At 47.0% G+C, this 25,604-nt stretch overlaps 1 protein-coding gene across 3 annotated transcripts in view; it reads right to left on the bottom strand.

The window, feature by feature from the left end:
• The window catches only part of EFR3B (EFR3 homolog B), an 87,844-nt gene extending 63,342 nt beyond the window's left edge, over positions 1 to 24,502 (bottom strand). For all 3 annotated transcript variants that reach the window (XM_032391471.1, XM_032391472.1, XM_032391470.1), the window contains exon 1: positions 24,354 to 24,502. In XM_032391471.1, the coding sequence (XP_032247362.1) occupies positions 24,354 to 24,438 (85 nt within the window). In that variant the 5' untranslated portion in view covers positions 24,439 to 24,502. The remainder of the gene's footprint in view (positions 1 to 24,353) is intronic.
• Positions 24,503 to 25,604: the final 1,102 nt, after the last annotated feature.

The raw sequence follows: 25,604 nt of genomic DNA, 5'->3' as shown, positions 1-25,604 counted from the left end.
TCTCTTTCCTCTGACCTCAGTACAGTATCCTGAGCCCAGCAGGACCGGAGGAAAGCTGCTATGACGTGTGATGCCTTTGATCAGCGTGAGACCCAGCAAAGTCACCTCCTCTCCTGGCCCTTAGTTTCCTTTTTATAAACATCAGCTTCATTATCCCCATTCACCAAGAGCAATGCCTTTTTGCTCAAAATAGTTCATATTTATTTTCTTAGCTTTACAGTCCCCTTGTAAAGGCAAGGCCTGGATTTGGTCATCCTTACCAAAGCAAACTAATTCTATTTGAGCAATTTACAATAAAATTTATCCCCGGGCTGATAGCACGGACACCCCTTCTAGATGAATTGGAGGAAGCAGAACAAAGTTTGGAGAGCAAGGGGCGTCAGACTCAAGAACCTCCGGAGAGGGCCCGGCCTGGGTCCAGCCGATGCTAACTGACCCAGTACACGGCACAGTACTTGCTGGGTGGGGTAGGGAAGAGGAGGAAGTTTAAAATACATAGTTTCTGCCATCAAGGAACTTCCTCTCTAGTTGGGACTGACACATATTTAAAGTTGATGATGCGTCACAATGAGACAAAGGAGTCCATAAGCCTGAAGAAATCTCTGGGAGTTCAGTGAGTCCAGGAAGGCTTCCTGGAAGAGGCAAGACCTGAGCTGGATCTCTAGGGCTGGAGAGAGCTGGTAAGTGCAGGTGAATCCACAGAAGGAAAAGTCAACAGGTCTTCAAAGGGGAAAAATGTGAGAAAACCAAAAACATGCCATCTTCTCTTTTTCCTTTCTTTCTTGTTTCTGATTTTAAAAGGGATCCATGCTCACATGTGTACATTTGTAAAATAGGAATAAATAAAAATGAATGTAAACATCACATAATCACACTCTTTGTGATTATTAAAATTTTAGTGAATTCGTGGTAAGTATTCATGTGGCTAGCAGATGCTGTATTAGACAGCACAGAGATAATGGAACCTTTCCATCATCACAGAAAGTTCTATTAAGCAGCACTACATTAGAATATTTTCATACTGCCTTTTCTCAGATCAGTTCATCTGTGTTAGAGAACGTGGATATCTTAATTTGATGGGTCATAATGTTCCATGAAAATTCTTGAAGATACAATTGTATGTTCTTTTTATTTTTCACAAGTTAATTCTTGCTCTGCTCATTTCTTTTTCAATTCCCTATAAAGTTTGTTGTTTCCAAAAAAAAACCTAGCGTATTTGTTTCCGTGTTTGTGCATATTTTTAAATATAAGCATAAAATTGGGATCAAATAGTATAGTGTTAAAACCTTTCTTCTTTTTCTACTGTATCTACCTTCCCACTAAATATTTTCCAGAACCTCATTTTCATAGCTACTCTACTCTACCTTTTGACCAGACTCTCATTTATTTAATCATTTCTCCCTGTTGTTTCTAATTTTTCATTATCCTGAATGATGCAGCGATTTGCCCTTGGTAATTAAAGCTGGGAATGGTGCAGGGAGAGCCTGGTTTGGTTTTATTGGGGGTCAGGAAATCAAATGGTAACCTGTGGCTGCCGGACTCGTGGTGCAGGACAGGGGGGTGCCTGTGGGGGCCAGCACCTGTCTCTTGCTGTCCAGGAAGATTCGGGAACAAAGGGACCAAGAGGATGCGCTGATGAAAATGAGCTTGAGGAAGGAGGCAGGGTCCAAGCTTCCAGATGGATTTTATTGGGAGTGGAATTAAATAGCAAATGAATTGTCCCTGGGGAGACAGTTTGGGCCAGACCATGTCTGACAAACCAGTAGCTGTCAGCAGCCTGACCTTTCCGAGCCCCTCACATTTCCAACACGCTCACTGCTTTCCGGCCAATCTTGGTTAATCTGATTGCCACCTTAATTGAGGATGGGGATGAAAAAAAAAAAAAGGAAATGTGTCCAATTGATTTCATGTCAAGGCTTCCATTCTTTACTAAATGTAAGCTTCCCTGGGTTTTGCTATCACTCTTCAAGTGAGAAATTCATTAAAATAAACAGAATGTGGGACGCATGGGTGGCTCAGTCGGTTGAGTGTCAGACTCTTGATGTTGGCTCAGGTCATGATCTCAGGATCCTGAGATCAAGCCCCCGGGTCAGGCTTCATGCTGGGCGTGGAGCCTGCTTAAGATTCTCTCTCTCCCTCTGCCCTTCCTCCCCCCATACTCCCACAGCTCACACTCTCTCCCTCTATCTCTTTCAAAGAGAAAAGAAATAAGTAAAAATAAACAGAATGTTTTTCTATTCTTTGTCTCTTAGAACCACTGACAGTGGGAAAAATTTATCCCAACTATTTTCAGAAGCCAGACAGCCCAGATTCCGACCCCAGTTCCAGGTCTCACCAACTGTGCACGCTTAGGTAAGGTATTCAAGCTCTCTGTGCCTCCGGCTACTCATCTGCGAAATGGACATAACAGAATCACTTCATAGGTTTGCAGTGAAGATGGGCTGAGTTAACACAAGTGAAGTTCTGAGAAGTCTTCCTAGCATATAATAAGCACTCAGAAACTATTAGCTATTATCATCATTAATATTGCTCCCATAATGATTATTAAAATCTCTTTCCCAGCTTATGAGAGAGAAGGCAAGACAGAATAAGATGGAATTTCAGAGCAAGAACTATTTATTTTTATACTTGGAGTGTGAAGTAAAGCACAGACAACTGTTTAGAGATTTAAATCCACATACACAGAGCACGATTGCGGAGGTAATAAGAGATGGGATGGAAAAGTAATTTTGAGAGGAGACAAATTTGAACACGATTTAAAAGAGAAGGATTCCATTGAATTGTGAGAAAAGGAGGGCTTTCCATGTATCTAGAGGGTAGAAAGGATACACTGGCATTTCCTGAGTGCCTATGATATCATGTGCCTAGGTTAAACACTTCACAGTTAAACAAGAATTCCATGAGGTTAGTATTGTCACTTTTCGGAGGAGAAAACCAAAGCTCAAGAGAGATTGATTAATTTGACTGAGACCACACAGGGAGCAAGGAACAGAGCAAGAGAGGCCCTCTGACTTCAGAACAGTGGTGTGCATAAAGATTTGAAGTGAAAGTCAGGCAAGTGTATGAAGAAAATGTGCTCAGGTAGAAAAGGATAATTTCCAACGTGGATTTTTTTTTTTAAGTTATACGTAACTGACGATGAAATCTGAACCAGCTCTGTGGATTGTACCAATGTCAGTTTCCTGGTATTGATGCTGGGTGATAGTTAGGCAAGAAGCAAACATTGGGGGTGGTGGAGGAAGAGTTCACAGGTCCTCCTGGTACATTTCTTTGCAACTATCCTTGAATACATTTTTCAAAATAAGAAGTTTTTTAAAAGTTGGCATATGACAAAGGCAAAGGCACTTGCTTTGCGTGGAGGTGGTAACTGGCAGAGGACCTTGACATAGGACTCTGATCTGCTCCCAGTGGCACAAGACCAATGTCACGCCAGAGCCTCTCCCACTGCCCCTTTGAATGACCAGCCAGCCCCATGCTAGCTTCGCTACCACTGGAAGGAGAAATAGCCTTGTCAACACATACATGGAGCACCTATTATGGGCTCCCATCGTGCCAAAGGCCACCTGGGCATACAAGGTGCTAACGAGACACAGGTCTGGTTTTCAGGGCTCCTACAGTCTCTTTGGAGAGAAAGGCACAACCGATAAATAAAATGTAAGCCAGCCTGGGCGGACTGAGGTTTCTCAAGCAAAGTTGCATGTGTTCTAGCAATTCAGAGAAGACTGAATTAGGCTGGATTGGTTAAGGCAGATTAACTCACTGGGGGAGGTAGAATTTAGGCAGAGCCTTGAAGGATGTGGGCCTACCAGGTACTCACTCCAAATAGAAATTGTGTCATAACATAGCTACCGTTTTGTATTTTATAGCATACAAAGAACATGCTTTGGAATTAAGCAAAACCAGGACTACAAACTATGTGATCTCAGACAGGTCATCCAAGCCCTCTGCTGGTTTCCTTGTCTGCGGGAGATGAACAAAACACCTAGCAGGAGCTGATACGCCGTAGGTGCTCCATAAATGTGAGCTGTCTGGTCCCCGTATTTCATAAGCATTTCTCCTGTTGCTGAATTGTCATCATAACCATCATTGTGAAGGTGACTTAAAATCCCAGTGAGGAGATCTCTAATCATTTTGCTGAACTTTTCCATATTATTTGACATTTATCTTGTTTACATGTCATGCTATCAAAAATAATGTTAGAATGAGTGTGTGTACATTGCAGCTTTTTTTCATTTTCTGGATTATTTCCTTGGGACAGATTTCCAGAAATTGAGAAAGTATCTCGTAGGTGAGGGGGAGTTATCTGAGGGTTTGCTGAAAAGCAGGTATGAGAGGGTGAGAATCGTGTACTGGGAAGACCAACAAGAGTAATCTGGGATGGTTGACTCTGAGTTTGGAGAGAATGGAAGAAGGGAGGCCATCAAGAAAAGGAGCAGGAACCAAGGCTTAGGACAAGAAGGGCCAGAGTCAGGGTGAGGGAGAAAGAGGAGAGAGAGAAAGGGCCCGATGGGCCACAGCCTGAGCAAGAACAGCCCACGGCCCGGGCTGACGGCAGAGATGGAGGCTGAAGCCCAGCGCTTGCAACTAGTGACCAAAATAGGGACCCCCACCCCCAATGGCGCCTCACTAGCCACACTGGTCCTGGAGATGGGTGAGAAACTCAGCCACGGCTTCAGTTAGCACCACGTCAGAGTGACATATGCGAGATGTGGCATCGGCCATGACAAGGAAGGTGAATTGAGGCCAGAGTCTGAACACTGTCGGGTAAAATCAATGCAACGAAAGCTGATAAAAATCTGGAGGGAAAACAATGGAGAGGAGCCTTCTGTTTTCCTGATGTCTGCTAATCACCGGCACAGGATACACGCTCACCAAGATGTTTGTAAACAAAGGAACTCGGAGTGAAACGTAGCCAGCTGGCTGGAATGTATTCAAAGAAGTAACTTAAGTGCAAGCCTCACTGGCATAATTTTGAAGACTCGGTGACAACCTGGAAACATTTTAGGATGGGGTGTTTAATGAGAAAGGTATATGCTAACGTGTGTCCAGAGCACGGCCTGAACTAGGAAAAAGTAAGTGTAGACAGGAGATGTTCAGGAAAGGAAACAGCTTGACCTGTTGGGGGTATCAAACCAGAGCGAACTTTCTCCTTTGTTTTCATGCCCAGGCACACAGGATATTTGCATTCATTCCCCCAGTTCTGCTTGTCTGCAAGCCCGATTAGCAGGCTCCGTTCCCTCCGAGATGCTGCTCGCTTCCCTGTTCTCACTTCCGTTCCTTTCTCCTTTCCTGGTTCTTGGTTGGATGATGGCCTGTTCCCTCTCTTGGCTGTGGAGGGGCGATTTCCAAATTACAGGATGCTACCTGCTATTCGCCACATTCCTCCTCCAGGGTTAAACTTTAAAATCACCACCAGTAACCCCTGGTAACCACTGGGGAAAAAAACCTAGCACAGAATCTTTAACAATTTTTATTTCAGCATGCTTTGAAATTGGGAAAAAAACAAAAACAAAAAAAGCCCTAGATAAGATACAATGTGGCCACGGGAACAGGCAAAGGCCTCTCTCTTCACTTCAATTCACATGGACTCCCGGCTATTCCCAAGGCCTCGGCCTCCTTTGCCTCACTTAGAAAATGACTCTCCGGTACAGATCGGACAATGAATCTTTGTTTGACTCGTTGCTCAATACCCAATTTCCAAGTGCCAGCAAATAGATGGGCCTTTAAGCCCAGTTACCTTATTTTGTGCCCCAAAATGGGAATAATGACCTATTTGAGATTCCTCCCCTTGGTTCAGAATTCCATTCTCAGTATCTGCACCCGCCCCGATGCACAGGGAAGCAGATAGAAATGGGTTGGTGGCTTTGTCTGGAAACAGCCCACACGGTCTTCAAGAGGGAACCGGCTAGATAAACCAGTGAAGCCCCAGGCAATGGACGCTGTGCAGCAGCTGAAATTAATAGAGCTGGGCTCTGAGCACTGCTCCCAGGAACTCTCCAAACATACTGTCAATTCAAAAGGAGGCTGCAGAACACGTGTAGCATGATACCATTTCTGTGAAACACTCGCAGGCCAAACACACTCGGCGTGTGTGTAAATATGTGTGTAAAACAGGCTGTAAATGCACCCAGAAAGTCTGGTAAGGACCCCCACAATGCAGGGTTAGCAGCAGTTACCTCCAGCGTAGGGGCTGCAGCTTGGGGCCTGGGGAGGAGGGGACAACGTCCCCACCAAGGAAGCCACTAGCCATGTGGCTAATTTAATTTAAATTAAACAAAATTTAAAGCTCAGTCCCTCAGGCACAGCAGCCACATTTCATGTATTCAATAGACACACGTGGCTAGTGGCTACCGTATTGAACAACGAAGATATAAAACGTTTGCATAACCGCAGAAAGTTCTCCTGGGCCGCTCCGACTTAGACGTTTAACTTTTATTTCAATTTCCTCCCCCAACAGAAGTGTTTCTGTATTACATAATACAAAACAATGTGTTATATATGGGTAATACATAAACATACATAATTTCCATGTTTCTTCCATTTTCCCTTCAAATGTGATAGGAGGAATTTTCTGTTCAAATATTTGGATTCCGAGAGTTTAAACACACACACACACACACACACACACACACACACACACACACACTGTTTTCTGCACTTGCTCTTGGTTCTTGCTGGAATTTTGACACAAAGTTGCTGTGAAAGAGCCAGGAGTCATTCCAATTATTCACACATGCACACACCCATGCATGCAACACAAACCCATCGAGTACATTAGACGGGGTAGAAGATGAAAAGAAATAGAATGCAGGGGCTCCCGTGCCCTTGGAGTGAAAGCATGTGCACAAGCAGACTTAACCAAAGTTAGTACAAGTGTCCCTGGAGTCAGAGAGCCAGCCTGCTGGGATTTCCAAGAATGGAGATGTCGTTTCAGTTTAGCTGCGTCCCAATAGAAATGAGGCACAGATAATATTTGGACAAACACGAGAAGCGAAGGCATTCCAGGCAGTGGGAACAGCATCAGCAAAAGCTCAGAGGAGCCAAGTCCAAGGGAGCGTTGTGAGAAATGTCATTGGCCCATCTGCCTGGGGCAGTGTTAGTGCAGCTCAAGTGTTGGGGGGGCAGGTGGTGAAGTGCCCCCAGATGGCAGGCCAAGAGGAGAACTGTCGTTATTAGTAAATGACAGTCTCAACCACCTCTTTTTTTTTAGGTAATCTCTACACCCAACATGGGGCTCAAACTCACAACCCCAAGACCAAGATCATATGCTCCACCAGCTGAGCCAGTCAGGTGCCCCTCGACCACATTTTATTGTGCTGAGGAATGTGTAGGGAATCTACTTCCAATGGATGAAACATGGGTGGAGAGTGGTCTGCCCCTCCCATAGGCCACTGGGAATGAGACTTCCTTGGCAGGGGATCAAGACAAGGGGTGAACTAGCAGTGCCCACTTTGAGATGTGACGAACGAACATAAGGGAGTCACACTGGGTGAGTATGTGACAGGGAGGCCAAGGCAAATTCAGTCCCTTGCCACAGTGGAGTGGTGAGTAGGTAAAAAAAATGGAGGAAGGACGGGCTTCTGCTTGGTGGCTCACCTGCCCTGGAGCGAGTGATGACATTTGGGATCAGGGTGGAGGACCAGAGGTGAGGTGGGCAAAATGTGAGCTCCCTTAAGCCTCTCTCCCTCTCTTTTCCCATGGGGGTCACCAAGGAGAGTTGAGAGCTGAAGGGGAGGAGAGGGGCTTTTAGGGGAGACACTTGGAGACAAGGGAGGGCAGATCCTCACGGCATCTGCACAGCGACGGGAAAGACACCCGCCATCAGACAGAGGTGAGCACCCAGGGGCCACCTGTCATGGCAGTTTGGGGACGGAGGGAGTTTCAAGAAGTGCAAATGGTTGGGGCGCCTGGGTGGCTCAGTCGGTTAAGTGTCTGCCTTTGGCTCAGGTCACGATCCCAGGGTCCTGGGATCGAGCCCCACATCAGGCTCCCTGCTCAGTGGGGAGTCAGCTTCTCACTCTCCCTCTTCCTTTCCCCTCACTTGTGCTCTCTCTCTCAAACAAATAAATAAAATCTTAAAAAAAAAAAAAGAAGAAGTGCAAATGGTCAAGATAGGGAAAGCCTGAATGCTGGGAGGACAGGGAAGGCATGCAGCTCGGCAGTCAGGCACCCGCTGTCGGCTTACCGGACAGGTTTTCTGTAGAGGGGACAGTGGAATCTCAAATAGAATGGGTAAGTGGACAGCCACCATGGAGGAAGGAGGAGAGGTGTAATGTCAACTTCCATCGCTTCTGGTTTAGAAGCGTCTAGAATATGACATGAGTCATTTTATTTAACAATAGCAAAGGTAATGCTTGCTCTGTCTATGCATCCATCATGGCGGACACATTGCTTTGGCAGCTCACCGCCCCCGCTGCCAGGCATGCGTACTTGAGGACCCACAGGTCACCTCCAGTATCAGCGGCGCGGGTCCCTCGGCGGGGGGCCAACTTCTGAGGTGGTCCTCACACCGTGTGCTTCAAGAGTGGCCTCAGGACCCTAGACATATTTTGTAGCTTTGATGATAGCATTACTGTTAACAGACCATTGTTGCTCTTTTACGATTTCCTTAGTACTACTTAATAAGCATTGTTTATCAGTATAAGTAGTGTCCTGGTTACATTTGTGGAAGAAAGTATTTTGTGGCCCTTTGAACCCCAGGGAATCCTAGTCAATGAGAGCAAACGGGGAAAAAGTTAATCCTTATGTGTATAGCTCTCTGTAATGTGTTCTGACCTCATTGTGGGAATTCATTCATCTGAAATGTATTCCTCTGAATACAGCACATTGAGGCATTTGATTCTTTTTTTTTTTTTTAAGGACGCTTGAACTATGGGAGATAAGAAGGCTTCCAATAAATAAGTCCTGCCCTCAAAAAGCTTGCAGAACAGTCAACAGAATCTATCACATAAAAACAGTACAGCATTAGAAATTTCACTGGCAATTTGGTTTAAGTTTGGAGCTAAGAACTAGAAATTAGGATTCAGGATATACAACACCTGTATGCCTTCCCCATTCCCATAATATGTCCAGCTTCCTACAGTGGTCACCGGGCAGCCTATAAAAAGCAGGGTTACTCACCTCCAGCTTTTCAAATGAACACACGGTATCAAATATAGAAACCAGAGGAAGCTTCATTGTTATGGAGCCAAACTGATTGAGAGCAAGTGTGAGTGCTCTAAATATATAGAAGAACTAGCAGATTTAAGATGCAGACTCTTCCAGGCTATGAATCCAAGATCAATCACTGAAGAGTCCAAATATATAATCAGAGAGTCTGTCACAGCACGAGCTGTCGGTGCCAGAACACAAAATCGGCACCATGCCCAGAGCTGCTAAAAAATAAAGCCAGGACCAGGGTGGTCGCGGTGCCAGAGGGAAATTTCAGAAGCAACACTTTTGAAATGCAAAACAGAAGCAGGAGCAAGTACCAGAATTCTGCAAAAATGCAAAACAAGTACTAGGTTGAGTCATACTAAAAATGCCAAGTAAGCAGCAGGCCAAGTACAGCCAAGACCCATTTTTAATGAAGCAGCTCTAGCGTGAATGGGTGCTCCGGACATACCAGCACGAGGAAGAAAGTCCCTCCAGCAGGTTCTGCCCTCTGCAAGAAGCAAAAAGCAAAAAGCAGGTGGACTAAGAAGGCAGCTCAGCCGAGTGCAGTGCGTCTCTGAAAGCAGAAACCCAGCTGGAAAGGAACAGCTCCTTCGAAAGCTCTCGATGAGGAGTGCCGAATGCCTCCTTGGAAGCATATCCTCGGGCCCTGTTACTGCCATGTTCTCATTAAAAAGGATGTTGGTAGTAACATTTGTTACTGTAATTATTGTAATTATGACCTCACCTGTTAATACTAACATCAGCGGACACTGGACAGCTCTCATTATGTGTCAGGAACTGTTAAGAGGTTTGAATGCATTATTTTATGTAATCCTCCCAACAATATTCAGCTGAGGTCTACTGTCCCCATTTTACAGATGAGGAAAACTGAGGCTTAGAGCAGTTAAGTAACTTATCCAAAGTCACACAACTGTTAGGTGAGGTAGCTGGAATTCAAACCCAGGCTGTTCACACTTGTTCTGGCCTGCCAAGGAGACACTGAGATTCATTCCTTTCCATGTGTCATTAGGAAAAAAAAAATTAGCCAGGGAGTTACAGGTCTTTGCACAGAGCTGTCATAAGCCAGCACATTATTAAGAATTATTAAGAACAGGTGAATAATATGGCCATTAAAGGCTCTGAATTCCTTGGCAAAAGACAGGACTGTGGGCTGTGAGGTCTCAGCAGCCCCACGGAGGAAATGGAAAAATCAATCCTGAACACACGCCCGGCCCCGCTCAGCCATCACCCAGACCTATGTTGGCACCGAGATGCTGCTGTAGACATGGTCAAGCCAGGCTTTATTTTGTCATTCAAAGTCCCAGAGAATGCCAGCGACAGTGCTCAGAAGGCCTTCCACCAGATGGCCCTGCTCTGCGGGCCCTCTGCCCGCTGCCCTGCCAGCACCATCAGCTCCCTGGCTACCAGCGACGAGCTGGCCTTCCCGGGGCGGCCTCCTCCACTCTCTGCTCAGCACGGAAGTTGTCTAGCAGCCTAACGCCCCTGACCAGCCGCTCTCAATGGCCGCTTTTCCTGGGGTGCTGGGGACCATCTGGGGCTGTGGGTAAGATCCCCGGTGCTGGCTGGCACAGGTCCGTGGCTGTCTCCCGGCCCGCCGACTTGCCAGCGATGCAAAATAGACCCGCTATTGTTTGCGTGCGTGTTTTCTTCTTCTCCTGGGTTTCTTACGGTCTTATTGTAATATAATTAACATGCAGTAGATGCTCAGATCTTAAGAGTTCACTGCCTTGAGTTAACAACTGTTTATACCACCACTCAAACAAGAGATAAAACATTTCAGATCCCTCTAAAGCGTTCCCCTTTCTAGTCAAGCCCCTCACCCAACCACTATTTGATTTCTAATTTCTCTAATCATAGATTCGTTTTTGCATGCATTCTTGCATAATTGTTTCTACAACATAATTAGGAGATTCTAGATAACTCTCCACAGGCTTTTGATGATGAAAAATACTTCTAATTATATTTACGTTCTGCCATCATGCAACACATGCTCGCTACACAAAATGTGAAAAATACAAACTATTTTTTAAAGAAAATTCAAAAACCATCCATGATCCTATTGCGCAGATATAACCACGGTTAGTATTCCAGTGGATTTCTTTCAAGGCTAGTACACACGCATTGATTATAGGCTGGCTCCCTAGTGGAGCATGAGCTTTTTTGTAAATAAATAAGGCTTGTTGCTGCTCACCTCAGAGAGGGCCATTTCAAGCTGCCGGTGTGAGAGGTGGCTTGATCAAAAATTCAACCTGCAATTTAGGGCGCCAGCCCCTCCAGTTCAGTGGGGGACACCATCTGAATTCACTGTTTATTTTCTTCTGTGGAATATGTCTTGCACACCTTCTCCCCTGGACCTCTTACGGAGCTTCAGTTTCACTACTCCCAAGGACAGCGGCGAGCTCCTTGTGATACACCCCCCACCAAGATGAAGACGCACTTGCCCCCACGCAGACCACCCCTGATGCACCCTCCAAATCTCATCATCATTCCGGCCACGTCCACCACACAGACACACCCTCAATTTTATTTACATAAATCTTCTTTCTTAAAAAAAAAAAATGGTACTTTAATGATATTCTTCATTCAACTTGGAGGAGTTTTTCAGAGATCCAAAGAATATGATGACATCATAATTTCTGGTCTCCTTTTCTATACACCCCAGAGCAATCAGGTGACTAATGCTAGGTCATCAACCATGTCTGAGGCTGAATAATATCCCATTGTACATATAGATCCCATTTTGCTTATCCATTCATCTGTGGATAATCACTTGGGTTGCTTCCACTTTGGGCTATTTTGAATAATACTGCTATGACCGTGGGCGTACAAATACCTTTTTGAGGCCGTGTTTTCACTTCTTTTGGTCTATATCCAGAAGTGGAATTACTGGATCATATGGTAATTCTATTTTTAGTTTTTTGAGGAACCGCCTTACTGTTTTCCATAATGGCTGCACCATTTTGCATTCTCATCAGCAGTGCATAGGGCTTCCACTTTCTCCACATCCTCGCCAACACTTATTTTCTGGTTTTTTGATAATAGCCATCCTCGTGACTCTGAGGTGATACATCATTGTGGTTTTGATTTGCATTTTCCTAATAATTCGTGACGCTGAGTGTCTTTTCAGGGCTTGTTGCCATTTATATATCTTTGAAGAAATGTCTATTCAAGTCCTTTGCCCATTTTTTAACAAGTTTTTTGTTGTTGAATTGTAGGTACTCTTTTTTTTTTTTTTTTGAGAGAGAGAGAGTGTGTGGTGGGTGGGGAGGGAGGGGCAGAGGGAGAGGGAGAGAGAGAATCTTAAGCAGGTTCCACGCCCAGTGTGGAGCCTGATGGGAGGCTCGATCCCATGACCCTGAGATTATGACCTGAGCCAAAATCAAGACTTGGACGTTTAACTGACTGAGCCACCCAGATGCTCCAGCACTCTTTATATATTCTGGATAGAAATCTCTTATCGGATATCTGATTCATAAATATTTTCTCCCATTCCATGGGCTGCCTTTATACTCTGTTGATAGGGCTCTTTGGTGCACAAAAGTTTTTAATTTTGAGGTAGTCCAATTAATGTGTTATTGAAAATAACATTTTCAATAAAAATCCAGGCATAATAGAAGAAAATAACATTGGAATGAAACAGACCTGTTTCTTTTCTTGGCTATGCCACTTAATGAACTGGTTGACCTCCAACAAGTCATTTAACTTTTCTGAACTTTTTTTTAAAGATTTTATTTTTAAGTAATCTCTTCTCTCAAAATGGGGCTCGAATTTAGAACCCTGAGATCAAGAGTCACATGGTCCACCGACTGAGCCAGCCAGATGCCCCCTTTTCTGAACATTCTTATCATTATCTGAAAATGGGTCGGGGGAAAAGAATACCTCCCATCCAGGATTTTTGTGAAATTTGAATATACATAAAGCAAGAATCATAGCGCCAGCACTTGGAATGTACACAGCTCTTACCCACGCTTACCCCAACATACTTGTCAGCTTCATCACCCCATTCAACAGGACCCCAGGACAGACACTGTTTGTATTAACAAAGGGATCATTACCCTCATCTGATCATTGATAGCCAGGTTACATAAAGGACCTGAGATCACAGTGTCTACATTGCCATCTGGATCTTTTGAAAACTCCCATTGTGGGTACACCCTCAGTCCCTGCTTCCCCGCCCAGGGGACAGACAGCTGCTCCAACCCATTATCAGACCTAAGAACTGGGGAACCCTTCAAGACCATCCAGTCCAGCTCTCCCAATTTGCAGATGGTGAAACCAAAGCTGAGGGAGGTTAAGAATTTTGCTCAAATTCACAGAGCCAGAATCAGCTCTGATGGCCAGCTCTCCCTCCCAGCACAGAAATGAATGTCCTTGATCAAGCAGAAGGAAAGCCTTGTACGACGTCCAGCACCGCCCACTCCTCAGAACACTCAGCCTTGTTCTTCTCTGACAGTGTTGTCTGGGGGGAAGAGGACATTCTTAGTGGTGCTGTGGAATAGCTTTGGGGCAAAACTTCTCAAGACAGACGTGTGTACTGTATTTACCAGCTGCTGGCCCAGGCAGCTCGTAGGACCAGGCACTTTCAGGAGTTTGATGGGAACAATATGGGAAGACCTTGGTTTTGTTCCCTTTTCTATTCTCTCTGTATATGACCAAGATTCACACACCTGTGCTTCCGCTCAGTGCCTCCATCCTCCAGCTCTGAGACTGAGGGTGCACAAGGCTGTGTAGTGCTTTATCCAGGAACATTCTGGTCAGGTGCTTCCAAGCAATGCAAAAACAGACATTTCATTGCCTTTGCCTCCAAGGGCCTTTTTATCTTTCTTGTTTTACAAAAGAATAATGCACAAAAGATATGAATGGAAATCAAAACAAAGATTTACCCATAATTATACTACTAAGTGACCTTCCTTTTTGAAGAAAAAGACTGTGACATTTATTCTGAGCTCCACAAGCCAAGGAGGAAATGTGGGAGAATGTCTCTCTAACTGCCCTTCACCATTTTTTTGCGGGGAGGCCAAGTGACTGTTTCTCATGACGAACACCGTCAAAGTCTAGAGGAAAATTCAAATGGTTATATTCTGGCATATTCTTTACTCCATACAGCATTATGACCAATGGGGGAAGACAAAGTAAAATGGTGAAATGTTGCACTATCACTACAGGGTTCTTTCTGAGACACCGCCCCCCTGCCCTGCCCACTATCATTGATGCCCTGGAAACATAGGCTGGTCTGTTTGGATGGATGGATGGATGGATGGATAAATGGCACACATAATTATTTTATAGTTCAATGCAAACATCTGAGCTCTTACTACATACCAAAGATCTCTGCTGGGTGCTAGGAAAAATAAAGATAATTAAGATACGGTCTGTGTCTTCAAGAGTGTCACAGATCTAGTGTAGAAAGAAAGAAATGACATTCGGTGTGACAAATAAATGACAAAAATAACAGCAGAGCATAAGATACAGTGGGGACCCAAAGAAGATGTGGCAGGAGGCTGCGGAGCTCTTGATTTTTTCAGCATCATCTTGGATGCTTCTGCTCTAGAACAAGTAGTGAGAAGACATCCTATTACAGGTACTCCTTTCTAAGGGATCTCTGCCAAGGTCTTTACAAATGTTCTTGTAATTTGGGGATTCTTCTTCATACAATTTATAAATGTTATTTAAAGTATTATCTACCTAAAAAGAAAGTTGGGACACAGAGCGAAGTCTTTCTCAATAAGCAGGAGATGAAGCGTGGAGCTCTGCCAAATTAGAAGCTAAGACTCCTGCTTCCCAGGTGCTTGAATTTATCTGGGTCCTTCTGTAGGGTGATGACAAAGTCAGTATTTGAACCCAGATGCCCTAATTCTCAGATTTATAGTCAGACCACAGGATGTGCACTAGGGCACTGAGCTTAAAAGCCCTAGATATAAACCTACAAGGAAACCATGCCAAATCTACTCAAATATTCAGTTTGGAATTCTTCCCTTGCAGTGAAATTTGCTGATTGGCATAAGGCACACTAATTGCCACAAGGTACAAAGGCAGTGTTTCATCTCACATGAAGCTCTGTGAGCACCTGCTTAGGAGACAGTGGAGAGAAATGACTTCGACCAGCTGCATAACCTTGAGCAAACTGTTGGACTTCCAAATCTCTGTGCCCTCAGCTCAACCACAGAAAGAACGGCATCCACCACCCAAGGACAGTTCTGAGTTGAGATAATGAATAGAATGACGTGGAATAAACATTGCTAAATGTCAGTAGGGCACAAGAATGTAGCATAGTATGTGCTATGGTGAGGGCTGTGAATTGTGTAAGACTGATGAATCACAGACCTGTACCCCTGAAACAAATATTACATTATATGTTAATAAAAAGAAAAAAAAAGAATGTAGCACAGTATAAGACTTGGCTAAAGGGGCCACGTCTGCCCTCTTTGTGGTCTCTGAGATTTTCTTGTCTTTCTGGTACAGGGATGAAAAGGGACATGGTCACGGACTGCCAATCCGTGGCTGGTCCTCTAGGAGACCGGAAAGCGCTCAACATCATCAGCGTTAACGGCTGTCCCATCTCAGGGGCCCAATCTGGCAGGCAGATTTCACAGAGGCAGGGGTCTAGCTCACAGTATGGAAGCAGCTCTCTGGTTTTACATTGTTTTTACCAGGCCCTGCCATCTAAGGCATTTAACAAGCACAGTCTAAACATAACATTTCCATCCTTGTACTCCGGGATCGTCAGTGTTTCTGGAGAGGTCATGGGCATGCCCCAGAAGCATCCATTAGAATTGCTTGCACGGCGGTAATATCACCCTTGATAGGCATAGTGTTCTGCAATGGAAACACACTCAGCTAGACATTATCTCATTTGACCCCCTCAGCATACCCTCACTACATCAGGCAGACTGATGATCCCTATTTTACAGGGGAGGAAATGGGCTCGGAGGGAGGGGAACTGTCCAGGGTCCTATGGCTAGGAAGTAGCCATCTGGGACTGGGGCCCCTGTCCCACTCTCCCACACACCACTCAGTCCTGACCCACCCCTCAGAGGCAGTGATTGCTGTATCCAGACTGGCTGGACCTGAAGACACAGGGAAGGAGTTTTAATTCACAGGCAAACTGTCGAGAAGCATGAGGTCCTCCTGCTAAAGAAGGTCCCCAGTCTCTGTTCTCCAGGCCAAGCACTGACCATGGAGCCTGTCCTTAAGAACGCTGCCATCTAGGCATGCGTGTGACTCCGTGGTGGTCACGACAGCCCCCCTCTGCCCCCCTACCTGCCCCTGTCTCTGAGATGCATGCCCGTGCCTCCTTGATTCTCATGCCCTCATGGGCTCCTGTAGCCTATCTTCCGGCGCCACCAACCTGCTCTCCTGGCTCCTCTCCTACTTACTTATCCACACCTAGGGCTTTCCCGGGGCCCTTGCTCTCCCACAAAGCAAAACAATGATAAAGGAGGTAAGAAGGGTACCCAGAGGCAGGGGATCCCACTGAGAAGTGAGGGCTCCCAGATTCCGTGCTGGCTGGCTTAGGCCCAAAGGGAAGGCACATCCCCCTCAGGGGTCCATCCCTGTCTTCTGCACTCCCCTGCGCGGCCCAAACTGACATGCATGAGTGTGAGGTACAGTGAGCTCTGCAAAGGAAAGGCCTGGATTCTCGGAAACATTCACAGTATTTCAGGGCCGGTGCCGTGGCAAGGAGGGGGGAGGGGGGTGTCCACACTCCGCCTAGGTTGAAATCCCAGTCCTATCATATAACTGTGTAGCCATGGGCAGGTTACTAAACCTCTCAACGCCTCCATGTTCTCATTTCTAAAATGAAAATAATAATCCCTAACATAGTTTGGGGAAGACTGAGTCAGTTAATACATAAAAAGTGCTTAGACTACTGCTTGGGACACAGGAGGGCCCAGTGAATGGAAACTGAAGTAATAGTAATTGTACTGCTATTCAAAACACATTTAAGGCTGAAATACATAGAGGGTCAGGAGTTACAAGGTAGATAAAAAAGATGACACCTAGCTCAGGAGTCACTCTTTGAATAAAGTCTTCCAGTGCCTTACTCTGTACCAGCCACTGTCCTATGCCCTAGAGAGGGAGTAGGGAGAGAGAGAAATGAGTTCCCTGTTTTCATGGAGCTGTTTTCATAGTGAGAGTATGCTGTTTTCCCTGTTTTCATGGCAGTAGGGAGAGAGAGAAATGAGTTCCCTGCCTTTCAAAGAGGCAGTAGGGAGAGAGAGAGATGAGTTCCCTGTTTTCATGGAGAACAGACCAGAGAAATACTAGATTGTGATAAATAGCTGTGCAGGGAGGTAAACTAAGGCACATGAACGGGAGTGACCAGTAACTGTAAAGGCAGGAATGGCTTCTCCAGGGAGCAACCTCTCTGAAGGCTCACATTCATCCGTGGAAGGAGAAATCACATCCATGAAGGGGGACAAGAGCCTCAGTGAGTCTTGGCTTATGGCAAACTAGGAAGGAAGCCGAGAACAGAGCCAGGGGCAATTTCAAGGTGAGGAATCGGAACCCACAAACTTGCATTTGGACAGGCCTCAGGGCTCTCCAGACTGGTATAGAGCAGATTAAGGGAACTACAGTTGCAAAAGAAAAATCTAATTTAGACCAGTATTTATGAAATACCTCCTCTTTTTGGAGGAACTCAGGGAGGATTTTCTTTCAGATCTTAGCATCTCAAAAAGCTGTTTTGGGCCTAGGCAATTGAATAAAAAAAAAACATATCTACAGATGCTATGAGTCTTGCAAATGACTTTTCCCCTCTTTTTTGGCCTACAGGAAGCTCAAAACTGAATTTCCTGTAGAAAACTCAAAACTGAAGTTGCAACAGGGCCTGCTGGTATGCACTTTTTTTCCCCCTGAAATAACTTTATTCTCGGCTTTTTTTCTGTATAATTCTTAGATTTTAATTGCTTTGATCTCTTTATTTATTGTAATGCAGGTATGTGTACATGTGTATGTGTGTGTATAAAGTATAGGCTCCAAATCATCTTTAGAACAAGTTAGATTATAATAACTTTACAGCCCTAAGGAATTTAGCACCTATTTCAAAATAAACTATTTTCTTTTTCTTTAAAAATTTTTTTTAATTTTTTGAGAGAAAAAAATAAACTATTTTCTATATGTGCTTATATAACCCACATTTATGTAGCATGGGAATTTTTTTTTAAAGTTTCAATTCCCTTCCCCCCACCCACCCCCAGTCCTACCACTTTTTTTAAAAGGGGCAAACATTTCCCACTGAAAGTGCACAATTGTAAATGGTCCAAAGCTTCTCACTCCTTCGGCAACTACCTGGGGCCTCAATAACTATCTCTGCTTTTCTTCATTTTCACTTCATCCCCCCCCCGCCCCATTCTGCACAGTGGCCCCAGTGCCCCCAGCTTCATTTCCCTAAAAGATCAATTGTGCAAATCAGCCTTTTGGCAGTTTAAAATCTTCAATGGCTCCGAACGCTCATAGAGATCATTGAACAGCCCTTATCTTGACAAAATCTCCATCAAGTCATTCCCCACCTAACCTCTGTCCAAACCCAGGAAGCCCCCGCCCCTAATTCTCTCTGGAAAGGTCTCTTTTCCCACGTCTGTGAGCCTTCTCACGCTGGTGCCTCCACCTGGCACACCCTTACCCCCTTCGCCATCCAGCCTTCAGACCCCATCTAAAGTCTTCCCAGAAGGCTCCACCTCACAGCGGTGTCTTCCACCTGGAGGGACTGCTGGCTGGACATCTAATGAGTAACTCCTGGATCCTGCAACACTGTGCAACTTTACTGAATCTACCTTTGTATCATTTAGTCTTGCACGTTTTACAACCTGGTTACCTACTGAAATTGGAATCTTCTTGATGGAAAGGGCTCCTCTATGGCTTTGCATCCCCCTTGATGCCCTTTGGAGGATCATATGTAGCTGGCACTCCAGCAATACTTGACAGTGTATATCTATTTCCCTTCAAAACACAAAGCGTAAAGCAAATGACAGGCAAGTAGTTAATACCTTCAATAAATAAAGCACTCACTGGTATGAAAATTCACTAAAATGCAAATGGTTAAAAAACATAAGAAGTATTTGACCACTAGAAATAAAGAATACAAGTTAAAATGACAACTTTTCTATCAAATTAGCACAGGTTGGGGGGCATCTCAATATTTAATGCTTTTGAGAGTACAGGGGGTTAGGTACTCTCACAACTGCTAGTGGGATTATAATTGATACAAACTGAAAATAATTTGACAATATGTAACAAATATTTTAAATGTTCGTATACTTTGATCAACCCATTTGGAGAGCTGCTAAGGAAATATTCTAAAATTCAGAGAAAGCTTTGGTACCTTTCCTAGGGTTATAATACTGTATGTACAACTTAAATGTACAAGAAGGAAATTATACTTCCAGTCAGTAGACTGTTACATAGCCATTAAAAATGGCAGCTATTAACTTGGGTGGGGGGAGGGGGGAGGAATGCTTATATTCCAATATTAAAGTAGAAAATATATAAAATTAGATATAAAATTATGTAAAATGAACAATTCTAACCACATAAACAAATGCATGAAGGAAAGATATCAAAACAGTAAAAGCAGTTATACTTGTTTATAGTTTACTATGTTTTCCAGATTTTCTAGAAGGATTGGATGACTACCAGGAAAAAACAAGATGATTTTCAAATTAGATTTTTCTTTGTTGTTGTTGTTGTTGTTGTTTGATATAAGGAACGGTCTCACAGCACTGATACTAAGCTTATGGGACATACATTCTTGTTTCCCCCTGGCTTTTTTATTAAGAAACAGAGAGGAGAGAGTTGAGGAAAGGGAAGGAAAAAGCGGGGGCAGCTCTCTTATCCTGATTAATCTCTGCAGTGAGGTGGGCGGACATTGTCATCTTTGTAGAGCCAGGAAACAGACTCAGAAAGGCTCAGGTCCAAGGTTGCCTGAAGGGCAGAGTCAGGATTCAGACCCAGGCTATGGGGCCCTCAGTGCTCCCTCACCCTCCCACCCAGGGTAACCCAGCCAGGATGGGGCAAGAAATCACAAGGAAAGGGCAAAAGGTGAGTACAAAATCCTAGTGGTTATTCATATAATAGTATTTTTTTAAAACATTGGTTTTAGTGTGTAGGATTGTGGACAGTGTTTTCCCTCCTCTTTTTTCTAGACTTTCTGTAAAGTAATATTAACTTTCTACTTTCACACATGGGCAAAAAGAAAACTGCCTTTGGATTCACTGAACTGTGAGCTGCAAGGAGATCCTGCCCCGCTCCTGAGAAGACTAAAGGAGTTGGGGGGGAAGGGGGATAAGGGGAGGCAGGACACACAGCTCCTGTCCCAAGCCAAACACCGCACCATAGGGCTGCAGGAACCTCAAGATTTGGGGGAGGAGGTTGCAGCCTGTGCGCATGTGCATGTGCGTGCATGGGTGTGTGTGTGTGTGTGTGTGTGTGTTGTGGGAGTTGCCTGTGATGGGGAGCAGCAGGAGCTGTGGGGATTTCTGCAACAGTGAGCCTTGCACCTCAGAGGGAGTCAGCTTCACCCTGCAGCTTCTCCACACCATCCGCACGGGTTGCACACTTCACAGAGAGGTGTCCGCCATGGCTCACTTCTCTACAGTCCACATTCTCAATCACAAAGCATGAAGAAAGGCAAATGTTGAGGATGAGGCAGGACCTAGAGGTGAGCAGCTTTTGTTCTAGTGGGATCGGGCTCTATGGACTGTATGTGGTTCTGGGGAAATTCTGTCCAGTCGCTCTCCATGGCCCACTGCCCTCATCCTGGAGGGTAGCATTTCTCAGAGAGCTCTGTCTCTCCTCAGTGGGCAAGTGGGACACTCCTAGGCAGGACAGCTGTGGCTCCATCCCAGGAGAGAGGAATAGGGAAACTTAGTTATACAATTCAAACACAAAGAAACATTAAGGGGAACCCTTTTCTTCCCAGAAAATGTGCCTACGATCATTCTACCCCAGTACCAAGTGCTTTTATTTTTCCCGCTACTTTATCAACCTATGTTCCTAGGTATAAACAAGACTGTGGGAAGTCACCTGAGCCCCTTTGGAGAGCCATTTCCAGAAAGTGACAGGGATTTAGGAATGAGTGCGTGGTAAGGAGGCAGCGGGGGTGAGTTTGGCAAAGGGAAAGCAGAACTAGTTCAGGGGCTTGAGTGGCTAGTGAAGGAAGATGATCTGTGTGGTTAAGCTGGGGTGGGAAGTGATGCAAACAGCCATCTCAGGAGCTGGCAGAGAGGAAGAGAGAAGGGTTAAGGCCCAAGAGGATCTGAAGGGACGAGGCTCTCAAGCAACCTGTCTTGTGAGTGCAGAACCTCTTGACGCACTGTTACACCCACTGCCCAGCTTTGAGGCTCACCACAGACTCGGGAGGTATAGATGGGCACTCTACCAATTCATACTGAGATGTAATTTCCAGAGATGACCCCCCTTATCTGTGGTCACATAGCCATGAGCTGGCTCTTCGACTGAGATGGGCTGACTCCAGTTCTAAGATTTTTTCTGTCCCAAATAGCACTGTGTCCTCTAGCCAAGTCAAGGGGCCCTTATTCTTCCACAGACAGAAGGAAGGGGAGGGAGGAGACTGAGGAACGCAGCAAGACTGAGTTGTCAGGGGCTGAGGTAAGGTGAGGAGGAGGGAAGAGGGGAGCTGAGGGAGATCTGTCCCAGATCTCCAAGCAGCTGAGACGTGGCAACGGGAGTCAGGTTTTACAAATTCATAGTGTGGTCAAGTCACCCTGGTGGGTGGTCAAGGGACACATCCACCTAAAGCTTAGGTGACTTTTGACTATACATGGGGGCCTCACAGCCCATCAGTCAATAAAATCCCTCATGGCATTTTCCTAATGAGCATTTACCCAAGGCATTGAGGGGGGAGGGGCACTGAGCTAGGAAGCCTGTTTTCATTTTCCCCGTTCCACCTAACTTTGTCAACTCGCGCAAATCACTTGGAAAATAGGGGAAAACAAGAACCAAATATAAGAAGTCCGGCTCTGTGCCTTCCCAACCTCTCAATCCACTTCTTTTTTCCTCACTCTCTTGACTGCTGGAGAGCAAATGATTATAAGTATCACATGGACCCTTTCTTTTCACAAAATTCAAGAAAATACTGAAATCCAGGCCACCGAGGCCTCCCCTTGGAGAACGGGCTCCCTTTTACACCTCCTAAGACAAGGCTTTGCACTAAGCAAGACTCAGTAATAATCTCCCCACCAGCACTGGCGTGACTTTGCTTTGCTGCGGGCAACTGCCCAGAGGATTCCTTCTTTATAATCTTTCTATGAATGATTTAGGAGTGAGTACCATCTCTGTTTGCATCTGGAGGAATAAAAACATAACAGAGAAATGAAAAAGCTGTGGTGTATCCAAAAATAACACCCAGATATGTTGGCTTCCCAGTTCACCTCTCTGTACCAACCAACTCCTCCTTGATCTGCTTCAGACAAGAGAGGCAAACTGGGACCCCCAATGTCCAGATATCCTGGATCAGTCATGAAACTGTCTCAGACCAAATGCAATGAGGTGGCCCAGCAGAACTAGGGTTCCTAATTCTTCCCCATTCTGATGGGCCTGGTCCTAACTCCTTCCCCACTGCAGGTGCCCTGCAGTCACATGCTCTTGTCAAGTGATCTGCAGCTTCAGGCTGCATACTCCGCAGAAAAGAATAGGGGGGAAAACAGAAAGAAAATACGGCTTTCTCCTGAGAACCTCACAACCTCCCAGCTTATAAAGCAACCACCTTGTTACCTTCCTGCAGAGTCCCCACTGGCCAGGAGAACACGCTCTCAGATCAACCTCCCCTCCTTTTGGTGCATCCAAGAGAAATCATACTTGCTGAGGGGATCTGCTGATGTCTCAACCTGGTTCAAAAATGCAGATGTGTGACCACAGGACAGGAAAGGACACTGATGAAACGGCTCAATGTCTCTCTCTCTCTCTAAATAGTGAGGCCCACTGATTGCGGAGCCTTTGTACCCTGCTTAGCTTCCTCTGCGTCCACCAAACTTTGTGACTCACAGTCTGTGTGCAGAGTGAGGCAGCTGAGAGGGCCTCAGTGGTGGGTTAAATCGGGAACTCGCTCTTCTCCCAACACTCACCCCTCAGGTGCCACCTGAGCTCCTACCTGGCAGTGGGGTTGGGAGGTGATCACAGCACCAGTGTTTTGGCTGGTCCTAGATAGCTGCCAGAACCCAGGACCTGGGTCTTGATGGACTTATGTCCATCAGGATCACATCTCTCTCTCATTCTCTCTCTCTTTAACACACACACACAGGCACACACAAACACCCCAGCTCAGAGCGTCTGGAGGCTCTGTAAGGCAGCTGATTTCTAGACTGGTCTGGGTCTCCAGTGCTCCATTCATTAGAGATACAATGTGAGACCCAAAGCGCTCTCTTTTCTTCACCCACACTGCCTCTAAACCAGAGAAATGCCTGGCAAATTTTTAAAGCAGAACTGTGCATCAGTAGGGTCTGGCTAACTGTTGCACATCAGTTGAGGGGATGGCTGGGGAAGGGAGGAAGAGAGGCTGGGGAAGTGGGGGGGGAGCAGCCAGAAGGTGGCCGACTCCCCAGGGCTGCGCTGTACCCTCAGCAGCGTCTCCTCCCTTCGTCACTGCGGAGGGCAAATCTGGAAGTTAGGGAACCTGGGACCCGCGGGCGGCAGGGCGGACAGAGGCCACGTCCATCCAGGGGCGGCGACAAGAGACTCCCAGAACTGGCTCGCGCCCCAGCCCTCTGCACCGGCGCCGCCCCCCTCATCCTCGGAGCCCGGCGTACGCAGGCAGCGAGCTCTCCCGGCAATCCCAGACCCGCTTCCCGCATAAAACTCCCCAGCGCAACCCGCTTTTGTTAATTCTGCGAATGCTGTCACAAGACCACCTCCACCAACGCTCCCTGCCTGCGCGGCTCCGAGGGAGACCCGCTCTCCGCACACGCAGCCGCTCGGGATCACCCCAGTCCCCCGCCCCCTGACGTACCACCGCCCACCGGCCCCACGCCGGCTAACGACCGGCCCGAAGGACTTCCGAGGACCCCAGGGTCCTCGGCCTTAAGCATCTTTGTCCTCTCAGCGCAGCCGCGCGCGCACAGAGCGACAGAAAGAGCCCAGCCGGGCACCGAGTCCGCGCCCCCTGGCCTCGCCGGGCCCCGCAGGGGGACAATGGTCCGCGCCCCGCAAGTTTGCGAGCCCGGAGGCAGAGCCCTCCTTACCGTACATCTCCGCGGGGCGAGCGCCTCCTGGGAGGCCGCGTCGCCGTGTCGCCTGCAGCCAGCCCCGGCGGCGCCTGCCTTTCATTCACAGCCTGGGCGGCGGATGGCGGCTGCCGGCGGAGGCCGGGGCGGGGCGGGAGCGGGAGCGAGGGCGGGACGCGGAAGGGCCGGAGCCGGGAGCCGCGCGCCCATTCAGCCGCCCAGGCTGAGCGCGGCCGCCCTCCGCTCCGGTTGCTGGGCAGGGCCGCGCCGGGAGGGGAGGAGGCTATGCTAATGAGACGTCCCTCCCCCTGGCTCGGCCACTGCCAGGCCGCCCCGACCCCCCGGCCCCGCCCCGCCCCGCCCCAGGCAAATTCCCGCCCTCCGCCTGCAGCGGCCCCGGCAGCCTCCCCAGAAACCCGAACCCCAAGAAGCGCCTTTCCCAGCCTGTCGCTCCCAGGTTCTGGGAGGCGCGTTTTCCAGCTGCAGCGTTCTTCGGGGGAGTCGCCCCCCCCCATTCCCTGCCCCTGTCGGAATGCGCAGGCCGACAGCTGACATCGCCCCTAACCCGTGGGCCCTGAGGGTCAGCAGGGGCTCCTGAAGCTGCAGGTGTGCCTTCCCCCCCCCCCCCCCCCCAATTTGTCCAGGATGCGTAGGCTGAGCCAGGGGACGCAAGGAAGAGGGACTGAGGAATAACTCTCCTCCCTTCCTTGGCTCCTTAGCGAAGCCCCATTCTCTAATTAAGAACTCCACTGTGGCCCTCCCCGCCAGTCTCCTGCCGGCCGGGTGCTTGCTACCAGAGAGCGTCCTTCCTGGGACAGGTACGCGGGAAACGCACCCCACCCCACCCCCTCAGTCCTGCAGGAAGCCCGCTTGCTTTTCCTCTCCCAGATTATTTCGTGTGATTCACAATTTTTCGCCCAGGATCCTCTCTACTTGTGCCCCCAGGCCGACTTCACCCTCTGTGACCACGTGAGAAACAGACCTAAGGCAGAAGGCTCACGCCCCACACCCTGATGATATCTTCTGACCCCGCCCAGGGGTTCCCTAAGGCTTCTCCATCCAGCCTCCTCTGCATCTCACACATTCACCTGGCCTTCCTTTCAGCACCTATTCCTTAGTTTCTCCTCTTACCCCATGGTTGAGGTTTTTGTCCCTAACATATTCTACAAGTAGCAGTGAGGGAGGTAACAACCTTAAAGATGGCGTGATGTCTCCCATTGTACAGAAGGGGAAACTGAGGTGGTTAAATTTGTGTTCTTCCTAGATACT

This window comes from Phoca vitulina, unplaced genomic scaffold, assembly GCF_004348235.1.
Source record: "Phoca vitulina isolate PV1807 unplaced genomic scaffold, GSC_HSeal_1.0 scaffold63, whole genome shotgun sequence".
In the NCBI taxonomy this organism is placed as follows: domain Eukaryota; kingdom Metazoa; phylum Chordata; class Mammalia; order Carnivora; family Phocidae; genus Phoca; species Phoca vitulina.
This window is presented reverse-complemented; position numbering and strand designations above follow the sequence as displayed.